The sequence below is a fragment of the Cibotium barometz genome, chromosome 37, assembly GCF_041138505.1.
Source record: "Cibotium barometz isolate CiBa-2024 chromosome 37, ASM4113850v1, whole genome shotgun sequence".
Lineage (NCBI taxonomy): Eukaryota > Viridiplantae > Streptophyta > Polypodiopsida > Cyatheales > Cibotiaceae > Cibotium > Cibotium barometz.
Genome location: NC_141082.1, coordinates 9,414,898 through 9,433,893, shown reverse-complemented (window position 1 = coordinate 9,433,893; position 18,996 = coordinate 9,414,898). Strand labels below are relative to the sequence as shown.

Here is an 18,996-nt window from a genome sequence, read left to right as displayed (position 1 = left end):
AAGGAGACCCCACGAGAACCTATAATTCCTAAAATTAAATCACACATGATGAAACTTGGCTCTTATCCTGACCGTTAGAAGGAGACTGAACAAGTCCAAGAATTTAGTAATTTAGTTACGAAAACATGAGGAGCTAGAATCAAACCCTAAGTAAGTGAGAGTCTTAAATACTGTACAACCTAGTACCTTAACTGACTACTAGTAAGATTCACAAACCCCTAGATGTGCCCAGTGTCATCATGGAAGAGATTTAGGCCTCCACCACTTAGTTTGATCCCTGATTGGTTCAAGGGATAATTACCGTATGGAAACCCTGAGCCCATCATCGTCGCTCGTGGAGATGGATTTTTGAGTCTCACCACACCTTTTTATGGAAAGGAGGTCATGGGCTCGCCCACTGAACATCCCCAAATTGTTAGATTTTGTGGCCTCACAAAGAAGTACAACAATAACTGCCCGATTGAGTGGAGATCCTAAATTGTTTGAAGCATGATTAGAGCTCTCCTTAATGGAGAACTCAAAGGATTATCACCATTTGTTGACATGCATAAGGCACCTCCCCACTCTACAATGGAAACACCTCGAATTGTGCCCGAATCAACAGTCCTAGTGGAAGAAGAAAATGCCAAATCTATGGTTAAAATTCCACGTAATAAACTGGGACAATACTTTGAAGGTGATGAATCTAATGCATTACTACCAATCACCGCCAAGGACGTCATAGTAATAGGAGTCCTAGATGGTGGTGTGGGAGTGATCATAATCACAAAAAATGATGGGAGAAGTTGGCCAAGCCACATTTGGAAGTCTTGGATATCATTGTCAAGATGGTTGAAGGGACTATCGCCCAAACCCATCGAGATGTTACAAGATTTAAAGATTGAGGTTCTAAAACATCGGGTTAAACATACCTTCATTATTATGGACTTTTCCAAATAGTCTGAATTGTATGAAATGTTCTTAGGATGCCCCTTCATGAGAGAGGCAAGAACCATGTCTACCTCTAATTTAATGATTCCATCATCAAGGTTAATCTTGTGACTAGCTACGTACGTCCTATGGGTAGTGGATGACTGAAAATTGTTTGGACACCACTACTCATTTAGCCTCATTACAATACTGCTATACTTGTAGAGAAGAGAGTGATGTAGGGAAGGACCCACCCTACAAGGATGTTGAAAAACAAGCTATTAAGCTTGAAGATGATCTAAACTAGATACATATGATGGCTGCACTCAATAGTTGGGGTACTAGAGGATCTACATAGGTTACACCCAATGGTTGGTGAGGAGCTCCCCAAGGTTGTGTCCTTACGAATGATTTGTGCTCTACCTTTTGATGTTGAGGGAATTGGTTATAGTGAACTTGAATCCACATGGGATAACTTTGACACAAGCACTAATGGTGGTGAGGAGTCTGGTCTATGATGCTCTGGCTAAAGTAAAGAAAGTAGACTTGGCTTAAGTAAAGGAAGTAGACTTGGTTGGACTTGGGGAAGATCCTAGGCCAGTCTTTATAGCAAAATACCTCACTATGAGTAAGAAGATGAACTCATTGACCTCCTCGAGGAATATGAGGATTGATTCACATGGACTTACCACCATGATATGAAGGGAGTACCTACTGAGGTTGTGTAACACACAATCCCCATGGCATCGAATGCTAAACTTGTCCATCAGTGACCTTATCCAATGAATCCAAAGTATGCTAATATTGTTTACAGAAGAGATATACAAACTCATCAAATGTGGACTCATGTATGAGATTGAACATTCGGACTGGGTGTCACCCATCGTGGTTGTGCTGAAAAGAATGGAAAATTGCGAGTATGTGTCAATCTCAAAAAGGTCAATGTAGTAACAAGATGAGATTATTACCCCTTGCTGTATTCAGAACACGTACTCAAACGAGTAGTTGGTAAGGAAATATACAGTTTCTTAGATGGGTATTCATGATATAACTAAATTTTTATTGCTCTGGAGGATCAAGCTAAAACTACTTTTGTTATGGAACATGGAGTTTATTCTTATAGAGTTATGCCATTTGGCTTGACAAATGCGCCAGTCACTTGTTGTTATCATCTCAATAAAGACTACATGATGAAGATTTCAAAGAGCCAAAAAATGTAATTCTAACGAAACAACACAACATGGACAAATCTGTAACATACAAACATAAATGGGATCCTCGAAGGGTGAGGTTGTTTAAGTAGGTGGAGTGGGTCATGCATTTCTCCTCCTAGTGGTTGGGATACATACCATGAGTCCCATTTATGATGCCCCATGTTACTTGCTATCATTTAGAAGATGTCTCGTATGCAAGGCTCAATTGCTTCAAGCCCTATATATGGTTCTTAGATTGGAATGCAAGTATCCAGAGGATGATATTGTCACAATATATGAGGAACATCATCGATGGAGAGTATCATCAACCTCAATGAAAAAGTTGATCAAATTAACACGGTGCAAAACTTGGGTGAGGTGGAAACAAGATGGAGTCATCCTAGTGGCAACATGGTCAGGATGTAGGTCCTAAAGATGGTGTGGGTGGTTGAGCACCATCTCTTTAAATTTTGGTAAAGAAGAATATCAAGTTGTATTCCTATCTTTAAAGACCTTTGTGATGCCTATGAATATACATATACATAATTTTTACGCTTTTGTAATATTTCCTCAATCACATTGTATAAGAGCACTTCCATGTTTAGGAGCCTTTTTTTATTGCATGTTCATATGATATTTCATGTTTTATGAGTTGAATTCAATTTTCATTCTAGTATTCATTATCTTCTATCATTTTTAAAATCCATTATGTGATGTTAAACACCAATAAACATACATACACACAACACATCAACAAATAAATAACCTCTTTCTCTTTATCTCAACATAAGATTAATACCAACAATAAGCATATAAAAACTCCATAAAACAAACTGTCAAAAATAGAACTTCATAGAATTTACAACAATTTCATTATTCTACAACAATATAAGTAGCTCTCTCTCTCTCTCTCTCTCTCTCTCTCTCTCTCTCTCTCTCTCTCTCTCTCTATCCCTCTTGCATTGAGGGGGCAAGTTCTCTCTTAGTCTCTTCAACTAAATTTATGGAGATAAATGGAAGCATGCATGAAGAATTTCAAGGTATCAAACAAATCTTTTACCGTGCATATTAGTTGATTACAATATTGATATTCTCTACTTGGAGAAATTAAGGGGATTCTTGTTAATTCAAGAAGAGAAAGATGGATCTATAATTTGAGTGCATGAAAAGCTATTTGGTTGGGTAGAGTAGGGGATTGAATTTCTTAATCACTTGATTAGTGAAAAATGAGAGAGAGAGAGAGAGAGAGAGAGAGAGAGAGAGAGAGAGAGAGAGAGAGAGAGAGAGAGAGAGAGAGAGAGAGAGAGTACAATTCAAAGTTAGAAGGGAGAGAAGTAAGTAAACGAGTGAGTGAGAGCTTCAATTGAGCTTAGGTATTTGCAATTCAAAGAGAGGGAGCTGATTTAAGTATTAACTCTTGCAATTGTTCAATTTAAAGCTAGAAGGGAGAGAAGCAAGTAACGAGTGAGTGAGAGCTTCAATTGAGCTTAGGTATCCCGCAATTCAGAGAGAGGGAGCTGATTTAAAGTATTAACTCTTGCAATTGTTCAATTCCTGCAAGCTATAATTGTGTGGGGAAAAGCATTGAAGGTCTTTACTAAGTAAGCTCACTCCTAGTGAGCTTAGGAGTGAGCTTACTCAACTATGTGAAGAATACTCAATCTCTATGTGATTTTGAGCTCCTTGAAGTATGTGAAGGATAGTCAATCTCTATGTGATTGTGAGCTCCATGACTGTTGAAAACTACGTCTGTGAATAGCCAGTTATAATAGGGCCATCTTCCTCTGTGAAGTTTTAGGAGTGATTGTGAGCTCCATGACTGTTGAAAACTACGTCTGTGAATAGCCAGTTATAATAGGGCCATCTTCCTTAGGAGTGAGCTTACTCAACTATGTGAAGAATACTCAATCTCTATGTGATTTTGAGCTCCTTGAAGTATGTGAAGGATAGTCAATCTCTATGCGATTGTGAGCTCCATGACTGTTGAAAACTACGTCTGTGAATAGCCAGTTATAATAGGGCCATCTTCCTCCGTGAAGTTTTAGTAGGGCATGTGAAGGATAGTCAATCTCTATGTGATTGTGAGCTCCATGACTGTTGAAAACTACGTCTGTGAATAGCCAGTTATAATAGGGCCATCTTCCTCTGTGAAGTTTTAGTAGGGCTATCTTCAGGTGGTTGCCTTGAAGCATTGTAGGCTTGAGCTCTAAGGTGAGCTCATTGGAGCACTAATCTCTCTTTTAGCCCTCTTCCCCCGGTGTGAACCCTTTTATTATTTGACACTTTTTAAAGCAACTATAATATGTCCTCCTAGAGTGGTCCTGTTGTTATGAAGCTCCCGCCGGAAGTCTCACCAAACTAGCCGCGAGGAAGAAGCTTTCCGTCGCGTGCATCACCATGGTACGTTACCTTCCTCCTCATGTCTATTCTATGGTTTCTGTAACGGCGTTTTTAGGGTTTTCTTTTCACATTTTAGGGTTTTCGTGTTACCTGTTCAAGTCTGTGCGGCAGGATTCGTTCTTGGTTTCTTTTTTCATAATATTTTCCTTCAAGAAGAGATCCCTCTGTGATACTATAGCCAAGCGTAAACATCATGTAAGGAGGGGAGGCTGGGTTCGGTTTCTTTTTTAGAATTATTGTTATTTTCTTCTGGGAATTAAAAACTGAGGCCGGCCGTGGGGAAGGACGAGGGTCCGCAGGGAGGGATCGACAATTTCATATCACCCTTTTGCCAAATGTGAAGGAAGGTAGCTCGGCGTCAGATGAATGCGCTTCCGGAGCTTATGTATGAGACCATACAGCATTGATTGTATCTGCGCCACTTAACCTCCCATTTGATCCGTCTGCCAAATGTGTTGTAAGGCAAACTGGCAACACTGAATGTGGGTCAGGAGCTTATGCGTGCATTGATTGTATCACCTTAAAGCTTAAATGATGGCGACTCATCTTGACAATGGGCCATGTGGCCTATCCCCCGGCAACCCAAGGGTCACCGAAAGTAGGGGATGTGGTAGGTTATAGAGGTGGATTCTGTGCTGGGCTTGCGTTGACCTAGGCGCAGTGTCTCCCCTCCTCAAGTAGGGGTGTTTCTATGCTGTGCTTGGTGATTTTGTGTTGATCTATACTATATAGCATAGCACTATGCCTTTTTCCGTCTTCGCTCCTCCTGGGCTCCAAGTGATGTAACTGGTAACAGGTCAGTCACGTGCTGTCATGGTTCTGTCCTGTGGGAGAGTCTTTGTCTTGAGAGGTTGCTGAGGTATCGGTAAAGCATTAGGAAGATTTGTCATGTCATGCACTGAGCCTATGAGTGTGCCTACGTGGACTCTGAATGTAATGTGGCCTTGGCAGCTGTTGGTCATTATAGTTGAAGAAAGGAGTATCTGCCTGGTGAGGGTTCTCCTTCAAGGAGTTCGAGTGCACCCAATGTATTTTTCTCCCATAGCTATAGAGGCCATGAGGTGTCCACTGTAACACAGATTCGTGAGGGTGGTGACCCAAGATTTGAACTGTAGAACATATATCCTGAGCGTGGACCCTTCATGTGGGCATAGGCTGAAACAAGGAGGGCAAGCTTTGCACAAAAAACCAAGGATCCAGTGGGGGATCTCTTAGAGGGAGGCATGGCCACTCAAAAGGGTCTGGCAGAGCAGTCCTGATGGCCACGTGCTATTTTCCACAAGAACCCTGCACATGGGACTGGCCTATTCATTAAAACTCGCCACTCCTACTCCGAGCCAGGGCTTTCTTCCTACTCAAGCTAGCACAAGGGCAACTAGTTTTTGGACATGTGTTGGTAGTCATTTTGGACTGATCATCGAATGGTTGGCTGTTGCCATACACACTCAGATGTTTAGCTCCACAAACTTAATGATTTGGGTGAAGTCCCAATTAGCTCAGCCTTTGGTGTAACTAGTGCAAGAAGGAGAACCTCAAGTGCAACCGCAACTTAACCATGGTGTAGTGAAGCTCTTCTTTTCACTCTGCTTTTTCTCATTTGCAGCTATAGGGGATCTGCGGAACACGAGTTTCAACTTTTGTGGGTTTGCTTTTTTAATAAAAATTTGACACCTTGCAATTATGGAAACAATGTCAAGCGACAACGGATGGCTTGGACTCATAGCTGCAATGAAACACGTTTCATTCAGTTTGAATGAAACGAAACGTTTCATACAAATGAAACGCATTTCATTCGTGTCCACATGGGAATTGTACAATTTAAGCGTTTTTACCCAGATTCTTTAGTTTTAACTTCAAAACATGCTTTAATGTGTAAATGATGCATGTTTAATATTGTTTTGTAGGGAAGGCAACATATTTTTTTACATATTATAAACTTATATATAAATTTTGGGGCCTGTAACCCCCCCGTTTTGTATGAAACGTTTTTGAAACGTCTGGGATTTGAAACGAAAACCCCATGGGGTTGGATGGAGTTGAGCATGAAGTGGACGAACTGTGTGCCCGATTGGCACAAGTGTATGTATGACCTTGAGGCGGTCTCTATGTAGTAGGTCCTCACTTTGTGGGATTGAGATAGAAATCTTGATGTTATTACAAGGGTCCAAGAGTGGCTTGACAAACACCGATTTCATAGAATTGTCATTAGAGTTGTGGGAAACTGGGGAATGAAAATGGAAACAAGAGTGGAAATGGGATTTTAAGAGGGAAACAAAATGGAAATGTGACTTTAGCAGGGGAATGGGGGGGTTTTAACATTAACATATGTCAAATTCTAACTTGAACTTAACATTTCACAGAAACAAAAAGGGACTAGAGTGTAGACTACACTTTGAATCCAGGTAGTAGGTTCTACATCTTCTCCATCCAAACATGCCTTCCTTGCCGAGATAGCTTGCAAGTTGGTCCTTCACTATTCAATGCTATTCATGTGAACTGATCGATTTTTGAAGTGTGCAGTTCCACCCCCAAACTACCTTGTCATTTGGTTGTTGCTGCTTATGTGTTGCACTGTGGAGTGGAGAATAATACTGGTTCTATTCACCAATTGCCAGCTCCTCCAGCTCATGTAGTCTAGCTTGATCTGTCTCAATGGTGTGGATGTTCTCAATCATCCGATCCATTGCCTTGCAAATCTTGCCCATGTAAGGTACATATCCTTTCCCCAAGCGCAACAGATTGACAAGAGGCAAGCAAACTAGAAGTAGATGATTTACTTTAGGCCAATACTCATCCTATATGATAGTGGTGAAGCACAATTGTCCTAGTGCTACTTTTGAAGTAGGCCAAGATGCTCACTCAAGGCTTGCTATCATTTTCTTCAATGCAGGCCTCATGTTGTAGAGATTGTGAAGCATAAGGAGGTAACGGGCTATAGGCTGTAAGCAACACATCTCTTGGAGTATTGAGAAGCTCCTCCTTGGCAAACTTTTGATACAATGCTAAGAACTATTGATGACGTGTAATGAACGTGATGATCTTTCTTGCCTGTATCAATTTTGCTTTTGGCCAAGGGCAACTTACAATTTTCCTTTAGCAGGTTGTTCAGACAATATGTCATGCATGGACATTGTGTGATATGTGAATATAATAGTGTTGTTGTAGCTTTGATGGTGCTCTCTCAATGTGATACAAACTGCACAATATTTTTAGGGCTCAGAACACTTAGTCTATACACATGACAATCTTGACGTGAAGCTTATTATTTTGCACAAGGAATATAGATTGATAGCTATACTGCTTAGTAGTTAGTTTGCTAACTTTAGAAAGTTGTTTAAACCATAGTCACAGGGGACGGAGGGGACAAAGGGCCGAGACGTAGAAACACTGTCCCGAAACGCAATGGCGCTCCGACACGGATTGGGGACGGCTAGGACATCTCGGGCATCTACGTCACCAGGGGACGGCGGAACGGCGTTGCCTTGTTGGGGACAGATCCCGAACAGATGGCCGGGACGTTTTTTTTTCGTTGCTTTTTTTTTCCCTCGTCGTTTTTTCTACCGTTTATGGTCGTTGCTTCTGCTTGTTTTCTCCCGTTGGTGGCTGTGCCCGTTTGCTGCCGTTGGCACTGTGGCCTGTCGTCACCCGTGACCCGCACCATGCTTGGAGCCGCCTATAAGGCTTGAGCTCTCTCTCTCTCTCCCACTCTCTCTCTTGGCCAGCCGCCCCACTCCCTCTCCCCACTCGAGCTTAAGCAGCAAGCTGTCTCTCTCTCTCTCCCACTCCCACTCCCTCACTCTCTCTCTCTCTCTCTCTCCCACTCCCTCTCCCTCTCCCACGGGCCACTCCCTCACTCTCTCTCTCTCAACTCGCAAGCTTTCTCTAGGCTCTCTTAACTTTAAGCCTTAACTTTTAAGCGCTCTCTCTCTATCTCTCTCTCAAAGCCTAAAGGTGCTTGGCCTTGCCACTTAAGCCTTAAGCTCTCTCTCTCTCTCTCTCTCTCTCTCTCTCTCTCTCAACTTTCACCCTCTCTCATGGCATCTTCTTCACAAGCAACCTTCGGCTCTGCACGTCGTGGTGGTGGTAGAAGAACCGATGGTTGGTCATGGTGGGAAGAGGTTAATGCCAACCGCCTTGGAAGTGGAGGAGGTTCATGCCCGTGGTCTTGCAAGCTTTGCTCCTATAGGCGGACGAGTGGGTCAGACAAAGGTGAGAGCCCACCTTATGCATGAGTCTGGGCACGAGTTTCAATTTTGCACGGGAATCACATCGGAGAAGAGAAGGGAGCACATCGGAGAAGAGAAGGGAGCTTCTTAAGCGCATTGCCGGGCATGAGGCTTTGAGGGTTGCAAGGCCGGCACATGTGGCTGTGGATCCTGCAACATTTGTGACACCATCCAAAGAGTCTGTTTCATCTACCACATCTACACCACGGCCACATGGTGTAGGTTCTTTTATGATGCCCACACCCACGCGGCGACAGAGTACACTTGAGGGAATTTGGGATCCTAAGAAGAAGGAAGAGGTTGATACAGTTGTGGCTCGTATCTTCTTCCATGACCATATTGCTTTCCATATTGCTAGGTAAGCCTTGACTCTTCTCTCTTGACATGATTTTTCTAAGTTTCATTCTTGAAAGTTCACTTGATTCTTTTTGTAATCAGATCCGAGTAATTCAAGGCTATGGTGAAGAGGATTGGGAAGTATGGTCCAAACTACACCTCCCCATCATCGGAGTCTTTGCGTACCACATTGCTCGACAAGGAGAAGCGCCTTGTCGAGCAACCTGCAGAGAACACAAAGCGGTTATGGGCAAAGAATGGAGTGTCACTCATTGCAGATGGATGGAGTGACACACGAAAGCGGTCCATCCATGGTCTCGTTGCATATTCCCGTGGCCAGGAAGAGTGCAGATGTGCTTGCAGCAGAGTGGGCAAGTGGCATTGAGCTCATGGGCCCGGAATGTGTGGTGGGTTTTGTTGCAGATGGCGAGGCTGCAAATAGGGCAACTGGAGCTATTATTGAGGGCATGTATCCACATATGCCTGTGTCATATTGTATGGCACATTGTTTGAACAATCTTTTAAAGGATATTGGAAAGATGTCATGGATTGAGCCAATCATTCAGGAGGCCAATCAAATGGTCACATTTGTCTTGAACCACCAGTTCCTCCGTCCCACGAGTTCTCCAAGAAATCAAGGCTCTCACTTCTCAAATACTCAGACACCCGATTTGCCTTCAACTTCTTGATGCTGGTCCGCTTGAGGGAGTGTAGTGGTGCATTGAGGCAGCTCTTCATCAGCGACGAGTTCACCACTTCTACATTGGCTTCGACAGCCATAGCATATTATGCAGGGAGCATGTAGAGAGCACTTCCTTTTGGGAGGATGTGAAATGCATTGATGCTATGGTGAGGCCTATTGTCCACTTGTTCAGGCTTGTAGATGCTATGCAGCCATGCATCGGGAAGGTGTATGAGGCAATGGATAGAATGATAGAGAAGTTGCAAGAGTTAAGAGCCCGATGAGGACAGATACGAGGAGATTCGTTCCTTATGTGTGACTAGGTGGAACTCCTATGCCTCTCCTGTGCATGCAGCTGCATATACGGTGGACCTTGAGTTTCAGGGTAACAGACAGGAGAGTGATAGAGAGGTTGGTGATGGTTGGAGGTGCATCTTGGATCGTCTAGTGCCTGATGAAGGCATTAGGCGCAAAATCAGAGACCAGCTTGCTGCATACAGGTCCTTACGTGGTGCTTTTGGTTGTGCGGATGCACAGGAGGATAGGTTGAAGGTTGGGGCTGCTTTGTGGTGGGATGACTATGGTTCAGATGGGCCTGAGCTGCAACACTTGGCTATCCGCATTCTCAGCCAAGCTGTAAGCTTCTCTTGTTTGGAGCAGCTTTGGAGTTCTTACAGCCATATTGCATCAAAGAAGAGGAACCGCCTTGGTGTAGAAAAGGCCAATGATCTTGTCTTTGTAAGCGCAAACTTGCGAATGCTTTGCAAGGGTGCAACTGCAAAGGCAGATCCCTTTACTCAGTGGGAGATAGAGCAGGAGGAGGGAAATGAGCAAGTGGAGACACAATAGAGCCCAGAGGACGATGCCACTACCTTTCAGATTGGTCATGTAGGCAGCCATGATCATGACGCCAGTACTCCTCATGCTCGAGCCTCCGATTGAGCATTGTAGGCTCTATGATTTATCATTTAGCTATATTTCATTGTTTTTACTTTTGAGTCTTGACTCAGCACTTTATGTGCATTGTAGACACTAGTCTTTTGTTATTTGATAGTGATCATCATTCCATGCTTATATATTGGTTCGAACTTTGTCAGTGTACTTATTAGTGCCTGTTCGGTGTTTGCGCCACGTATTGTACACTTAAAGTGATGCCTTGAAAGTTCAAAGTGATAGAATATGTAGCGGAAGAAGGGAAAGTGGAAACACAAAGGGGGGAGAGAGAGAGAGAGAGAGAGAGAGAGAGAGAGAGAGAGAGAGAGAGAGAGAGAGAGGAAACACAGGTGAGAACCTGCTCTCAATATCATCACCAAAAGGAATACATGTCCTGAGCAAGAGGGGAGAACCTTATAAGTGAGGGACTGCAGCTAGACAAGCTAGGCAAGCAATGAAATATGAGGGAGGCATGCCGGCTATATATACCTTTACATGAAGGCAGCCAACTGGTGATAAATATCTCCACGACTTGGAAAAATACCTAGGACCATAAATGGGGAATAAATATGGGTAAAATACATGTGAGGGGTGACCAGCCCCTCAGACTAACATGGTCAGTCCTAGAGGCTAAAATAGGACACCAAATAGGAAGCCAGCAAGTAGGGGATGATATCTAACACAAAGTGAAAAAACATAAATGTTATTTTATTTAGTGTGCTTTGTAGTCAATAAATTGCATATTTCATATGCCGTCCCCGTCCCCCCATCCCCGTTCCCTACCTTTTGCCGTTCCCCGTCCCCGTCCCCGTCCCCGTTCTCGTTTCCCGTCCCATGTTACTATGGTTTAAACTTCCATATCCATTTCATGAGATCCTCGATGGAGGATAAGGGTGGGCTCGATTCTAACTTGGTAACAAGCTTCAAGTGGGAGCAGTTGGAGTAGTTTTAGGGTTTTTGAAATTTCCGTCCGTACAGTTCCGTATATGTCCGTATCGCCCATGCTTATACCCATACAAGTCTAGGGTTGACCGTACATCTGAAAAGCAAGTTGGAGAAGGTGTTGATGGCGAAGAAGAAACTCTTCATGACCATAATGATGTCCACACGCACTCCACGATCTCCTTCAATCTTCAATGATCTTGTTCATGGTACTACAAGAGAAGTCCAATCTTTTTTATACTTGTAAGAGACCCTACTTTTTGCCAAAAAGCCTTCATGCTTTTGCTTTGCCTTTTTACGCTTTGCTTTTCTCTTTTACTTTTATTAATAAAATAGTACTCAACTTTTGGTGCTTTGCTTTTCTAGCTTTAAGGCCTTGCTTTTTGGCCTTAGAGCTGCTTTTTGAGAAAGCGTCTTTTAGCTTTTTGGTTCGGCTTAGTCTCCTCTTTCCAATGGTGCCCTTGGCTCGCGGTTAACCTTGTTTGACTTTTTGCTTTTTCTTGCTTTTTGACCAAGAATGGTGCTTTTTCCTAATCAATCCTTATGGACCCTGTCCCCATGTCTTCTTCCACCTGTCTGGTGTCTGAGCATGGATTTCGTTATGTGAAATAGAGCTAGGAGGGCCAAATAGTTACATTCCCTACCTCTTACATCGCAGTTGTCCTCAACTACGGATTGCAAGTGTTCCAAGCACATCCATATGTTCCAAGCACATCCGTGTGTTCCAAGTACATGAAGTACTTCCATATGTTTGAAGGTACTAGTCCCATCTGGTGAGCTTGTGCATCTAGTCTTTCCCCATATCTGTGGTGTCATCTGCTCATCTAGTAATATTTCAATGCCTTTTCTTTGATCGATGTCCGTGTTCTTGATTGTATATCTTCATGGCCCGTCACATGTGTTAGATAAAATAAATGCATACTTACCTCTTGAAAAAACTAGACACAAGCTAGTCAACAAACAAGTATGCATCATTCGCGTCTACTGGGTATTCCAGGTACTGGCCAGGTAGTCTGGAGCCCAGTGGACTATCACATGCCATAAATCCAAGCATTGTCCACACATCAAAAACAGCACACAAAATCAAAAAAATTCAAACATACATCAGTATGCAATGCACAAGTAATGATCCTCCTGTTCATGGATTGTCTTGTCTGGTTTCATCGAAACCGTGCTGAGCCATTTGGTCACTAGGACCACTCAGACTTTTCCTCAAGGCCATCTGGTCATTGGGGCCCAAGAGTTCATCAATAGTCATCTGGGCCATTTGGTCACATTGATTGTCCGACTATGAAATCTAATACAGTCATCTGGGCCATCTGGTAACAATGACCACCCGATTGCGAAATCCAATACAGTCATTTGGGTCATGTGGTCACAATGATCCGCCCAATTGCGAAGTCCAAGATATTTGGCATCGTTGCCGTCCAATGGGTCATCTGGCATCATTGCCTTCCATATACAAATCTCGTTTGGGTATCGTTGCCGTCCATATACAAATCTTCCTCCTTGGGCTTTTTGGCATCGTTGCCACCCAACTAGAGCATGTCCAGACTCCAAATAACCATTATAAGCATAATAATGATCAATTCTAGTCCAATATATATATATAGTGAAGAGAGCTAAAGGTATGATCCCTCCCTCTTGAATCTTCTTGATCCGCAAGACATCCATATCTGTACTTCAAATACATCTCGACCAACCACTTTCTCAATGCTCATAAGCTCGAAGTATATCTGGATAGTCCTAGAAGTACTCCTCTGGCTTCCATTTCATGTCCAACAACGAATAACTCTTGAATTCCAAGAGGAACTTTCCGACCACTATCTTTCCTCCTTTTCTCACATAATGAAACACAATTTGTTTTGGCTCTTCCACCCTTGGTGGATTCTTCAAAACAAGTTCCTTTGGGGATAGCATGGTTGATCTTCTTGGTATTCTGAAAGGGCTATATACCATCATTTCCTAACTTTGGCAATCCAAAGATAAAATCCATAGCAATATTCTCCCATAGATCATTCAATGGGTGCAATAATCTTGCTGGTGTTTAACGTCTTTGAAATCCTCTTTGGTAGCATAAGGATCCTTCATCAAAGTGAAATCCATATATGGTAACCCATAGAAACCGCATGGCTCAAGGGTCGCTGAGATAATGCATCTACTTCCTTGTTGGCTTTGACATTCATCTGCCACAACATGGCATGCTTGGTTCAAGACTGCTCCAATGCAATCTCATCATGTTCAACCACAAAAAAAGGTCTAGAATATCCAACACTGGTCCTTTGCTAGCATAAAGTCTAAATGCTTCAAAGGGATTCTGTTTCAGCTTTGGTCCACAAAGATCCCATGGCTTTATTTGTCGAAACATGCAATGGGCTAAGCACCACTGCAAACCATTTGTCAAACTTCCTGGCATGATGTCAATCTGATGATCTTCCGATCTCTTTGGCCTCTTTGCCTTCCTTTCCCTTACTTGTCCTGAAGAAACTACATCTGAAATAGTAGGCCTAGGAGTAGCTTTCTTGTCTCCTCCATGATAAATAGAGCGGGTAGCTCTAGATCCTTCTGCAATGGTGACTCGAAAATAGGCTTTAGCAGCTTCAACTCCTTCGGCTTCAGTGGCTCAATCCTTGATGAAATCTGTAAACATTTGAGCCCTTCTTTGCTCCTGTTCTCTTTTGGTTCTCCAAGAAATAAATTCTTCATCTCTGAGAGGTCGTCTGAACTGTTGAAAGTCATGGTACTCTTCTGATGTCATGGCCACGGGTCCCATCAAGAATTTTTGTAACAACCTCATGGTTGTTCCCTTCATGAGGCCCATGGTCTCCCTCTGCTCTCGACATGGCTCTGTCACCCCAAGAAAGTTTCTTCAAGAGAATTTCTGCTCTGATACCACTATACGCCCAGCGGGGCGCGCAATCATAGACTCAACCACGTGTCCAAGAGATAAAAATATAAAGAGACAGAGGGGGGGGAGAGAAAAGGGAATAGGGATCTTGCACAGTACACCACATTGAGCGGGGAACAGGCCCTGCCCCCTCTTAGGAATTTATTCAGGAACAATCCACGGGCACGCTGGCCAGGATCAATACAATCAATGAATACAAAACAAACAAATATGCTGATGCAAGATATCCAAGATGTTGATGTCGACGTACAAGATCTCTGATGTCGAGCACACCACAAGGATGACCCACAAGTATCTCTCATCGGGCTAGTACTAGATCCAATGAATCCAAATCCCAATCCAAGTCCAAGTCCAAGACCAGATCCAAGTCCAAGTCCAAGTCCAAATCCAAGTCCAAGTTCCATAACCAAGTTCCATGTTCATGTCCAAGCTTCATGCCCAACCTATATGTTCAAGTTCCATGTTTATGTCCAAGCTCTATGCCCAAGTTTCCAAGTTCCATAACCAAGTTCCATGTTCATGTCCAAGCTTCATGCCCAACCTATATGTTCAAGTTCCATGTTTATGTCCAAGCTTCATGTTTGATGTCCAAGCTCTATGCGCGCAAGTTCTCCATGTCCAAGCTATATGTCCAAGTCCAAGAAACACTCGCCCCTCCCATGAGTAATCTCCACAACTCCTATAGCCTTGTCCATGAGGAAAACCATGGAAAAGCTCTTTCTCGCAATAAAACTAATATAAAACTTATTTTAATGGTTTTTGTGGGCGATAAAAACATCCAAAAAGCGGTTTTTAGGGTTTTTGAAATTTCTGTCCGTACAGTTCCGTATATGTCCGTACATGCGTCCGCATCACCTATGCTTATACCCATACAAGTCTAGGGCTGGCCGTACATCTGAAAAGCAAGTTGGAGAAGGTGTTGATGGCGAAGAAGAAACTCTTCATGACCATAATGATGTCCACACACACTCCACGATCTCCTTCAATCTTCAATGATCTTGTTCATGGTACTACAATAGAAGTCCAATCCTTTTTATACTTGTAAGAGACCCTGCTTTTTGCCAAAAAGCTTTCATGCTTTTGCTTTGCTTTTCTCTCTTTACTTTTATTAATAAAATATTACTCAACTTTTGGTGCTTTGCTTTTTTGGCTTTAAGGCCTTGCTTTTTGGCCTTAGAGCTGCATTTTGAGAAAGCGTCTTTTAGCTTTTTGGTCCGGCTCAGTCTCCTCTTTCCAATGGTGCCCTTGGCTTGCGGTCAACCCTGTTTGGCCTTTTGTTTTTTCTTGCTTTTTGACCAAGAATGGTGCTTTTTCTTAATCAATCCTTATGGACCTTGTCCCCATGTCTTCTTCCACCTGTCTGGTGTCCGGGCATGGATTTCGTTATGTGAAATAGAGCTAGGAGGGCCAAATAGTTACAGTTCACCAGTCTGACAATAGAGATTTCCAGTTTGTCCCCAGAATATGGGCTACATAATACCTTCGTCTAGGAACTAAACCCCACGATGTGCACAATTGTTGTCAAATATAATCCAGTCAGCCTTGCGTGCTATTCATTACGCTGAGTGCACTGCGGATGTCTCTCTTTGCAAGGTCATCGTAATACTTCCGATTCATGGACTGTTGACGCTTATGCGATCAATTTCAGGGTATTCCACAAATGTATGAGATTGAATTTGCAGATGGACTAGGTTTTAAGTGTAATACAATGGCCAACAAGCTTTCTTATTGCATAGAGCAATATCGCGACATGAGCATGCCCGCATGTGTTTATTCTCAGTTTACAAGTCAATGATCAAGTTAATAGCCTTTCAAGAGGATGCATTTTTACATCAAACTTTACTGTACGTTTTATTGATGCATACTCAGAAAATTTTGAAGTGCATCTTGAAAGTAAGCCTCTAATTGATGGTATGTAAATTTTAAAAAGCTCCACTTATATCTTGGAGGTTTCTATCCTACACAAGTTTACACAAGTGTCAGCATTTTATGCTTTTGAACTTCATTTGTCTTTGTGCCGCTGGTCAATTTAATTCGAAGATTTCATGTGGGTGTTCGTGTCCTAGTTAATGCTCTAACAATGATTTTATTGTCTTGCTGCAGCTTCCACTATCGCTTCTCAAGACTGCACAAGGACATCCAATGGTATGCGAGATAATAGTGAGAACTTGGGAGTGATTTTACTCACTTGTGTAAGGTGCCTTTAACCATGTCAGACCTGTTTCTTTTCTTCAGCTCGTGGAACTGAAGAATGGGGAGACATACAATGGCCATCTAGTCAATTGTGACACATGGATGAACATACATCTACGGGAGGTCATATGCACATCAAAGGTGTTAATAACAACTCTATTAATAGCTCATGTGCTGATTGCTTGGTTCGTTTGCATTTCTTGCCTGTTGTATTCTTGGCTCTGAAATAAAGGCTTGTCATACAGGATGGAGATAGATTTTGGCGGATGCCTGAGTGTTATATTCGTGGTAATACAATTAAGTATCTGAGAGTGCCAGATGAGGTGTGTTTTCCTTCTGAATTTTACATATACATATAGAAACATATGTACACACACGTGTGCATGCATCATGCGCACATGTGCATGCAATGTATGGATCCAATGTATGTATGTCGTGAGTGTTTGTAGTGTATGTGAGGATGGATGGTTTTCACTTTTTGTCCACGTGTATGGTTTTGGATTTTGTATCTAGGTGATCGACAAGGTGCAAGAAGAGACTGTGAGGCGATCTGGTAGGGCATTTTTTGTACTTTTTCCGTGGAGTCATACGAGTGTTGATATTTGTACAGTTGTCAAGAGTTTATGGTATGTTCTGTGAATGGCAGATAGGAAGCCACCAATTGGAGGTCGTGGTCGGGGGAGGGGGAGAGGAGATGAAGGGGGTGGAAGAGGTGGTGGTCGGACTGGTGGTGGACGTGGAGGCTATCAAGAGGATGGGAGTGGAGGCAGGGGCGGTGGCGGTGGTCGTGGGCCTCGTGGTGGTGGCAGGGGTGGAGGAAGAGGTAAGGCTATGTTTGCTATATTACACTCTATAAACCCAAACTTTATGAACGATCACTGCCCTGATCATGCACAAATTTTTGAATTGTCCACATAGGTGGCGGTGGCAGAGGACGTGGGTGATGTATGCTTGGAACCTCTGGGTTTTTAAGACTTGGAAACACTATACATTAGATGCAGTTGCATATGAAGTGCTGTTTATGAGAGATCCAGTACCAGACTTTGAGGCGGTCCTGCATAGAAACAACCAGACAATCCTTTACCTAATGACATTTTCAAGTTTTGCTTAGATTGCTCAAAATGGAAGACCTTAGAGGGGACAATTGCAATGGGGCGGCTTTAAGTGTGTTTTTTCACAATGTTGAATATGAGGAATATATGAAGGCTGGACATATACCACCTTATAAAGACACATTAGATGCTGACAGTTTACTTGTGGCCAAAAACTGGCCATCTGAATCTGCATGTATTTTATGTTACAGCTAAGATCAACATCTAGATTAATGTTTTTCTTTTAAAAATGTTTCAAAGCTACTTAATGGATTGTCTTCAAGAGCATGCTAGTGTGATGTTGGAAAAAGAGGACATGCTTTGCACCAACTTTCACCTTCTCCTTCACATAGGGAAGCTTTGGTAGATAGTTGGATATTGCATGGCCCAAACCCTTGAGGAGCATGCCATACTTATCCATGTCAGCTTGGGACTTAGTGCAAAGCTATATGCATGGAGTATACAATCATAATCATGATATGCAACCTAGCTAGCTCCACCTTGTACCATATTGGGGGTGTAAAATGGTATACATCAATGAAGGGGGTGTCCACAGCTCCTTGAAGAACATGCCTGGGTCTGCTTTGAAGCGAGCCAGTCGCTCTACAAAACTGAGCTCTGATCTCTATTATCTTTCTCTGGTATAGGCGTGGTGTCCGAAAGCTAGGTGTCCTCTGTCTCTTGCGGGCTTTGAGTGTCTCTGCTCTTTGGAGAGTAATTCCCTGTTGTGTAGGGGCTGGGAGTGGGATGGATCTGTGAAAAAATGTAGTAATCTGTGTCTGTCTCCCATCTGGAGTTGTCTGAGCCTGTAATTATGTCTCTCTGTGATGCTGTATGTCTAGAATGAATCTCCCTAGTATGCGTTGGTTTGCTACCTCAAAGATCTGGCGTAGGGAATGTGGCTCTCTGAATAAAATGGGATCTCTCTCTCTGATGGCTGTATATGCTCTGCATTTGTATACATAATGCTCCTCACTCTCCACCATCTCTCTGCACAATCTACATACCCTCTCCCCTCGGGGGATCTGTGTTGCTCTGTCAGTCTCGATCTCCAATCGATGTGATGAGACTCTAAGCTGACCAATAGCTACTCGGGAGCCGTGTGGTAAAAAGCCCTCCATGTATCTAGGCCTCTCTATAAATCCATCATCAGTGATACTCATGAAGTGATCTCTATAGTATA

At 42.9% G+C, this 18,996-nt stretch overlaps 1 protein-coding gene across 1 annotated transcript; it reads left to right on the top strand.

Annotated features, from left to right (window-relative positions):
- Positions 1-4,358: 4,358 nt before the first annotated feature.
- LOC147616911 (sm-like protein LSM4) lies at positions 4,359-18,099 on the top strand. Its single transcript, XM_086776553.1, has 7 exons — positions 4,359-4,502; positions 16,633-16,674; positions 16,765-16,863; positions 16,968-17,045; positions 17,236-17,275; positions 17,369-17,545; positions 17,641-18,099. The coding sequence occupies exons 1-7, from the start codon at positions 4,500-4,502 to the stop codon at positions 17,664-17,666; spliced, it is 465 nt and encodes a 154-aa protein (XP_086632679.1). The 5' UTR covers positions 4,359-4,499; the 3' UTR covers positions 17,667-18,099.
- Positions 18,100-18,996: the final 897 nt, after the last annotated feature.

What these genes read in the sequence shown, in the direction of transcription:
- LOC147616911 (XM_086776553.1), top strand. An exon ending in AGAGACTGTGAGGCGATCTG is followed by an intron (nt 17,276 to 17,368) that starts GTAGGGCATTTT and finishes TGTGAATGGCAG; the next exon opens with ATAGGAAGCCACCAATTGGA. An exon ending in TGGCAGGGGTGGAGGAAGAG is followed by an intron (nt 17,546 to 17,640) that starts GTAAGGCTATGT and finishes TTGTCCACATAG; the next exon opens with GTGGCGGTGGCAGAGGACGT.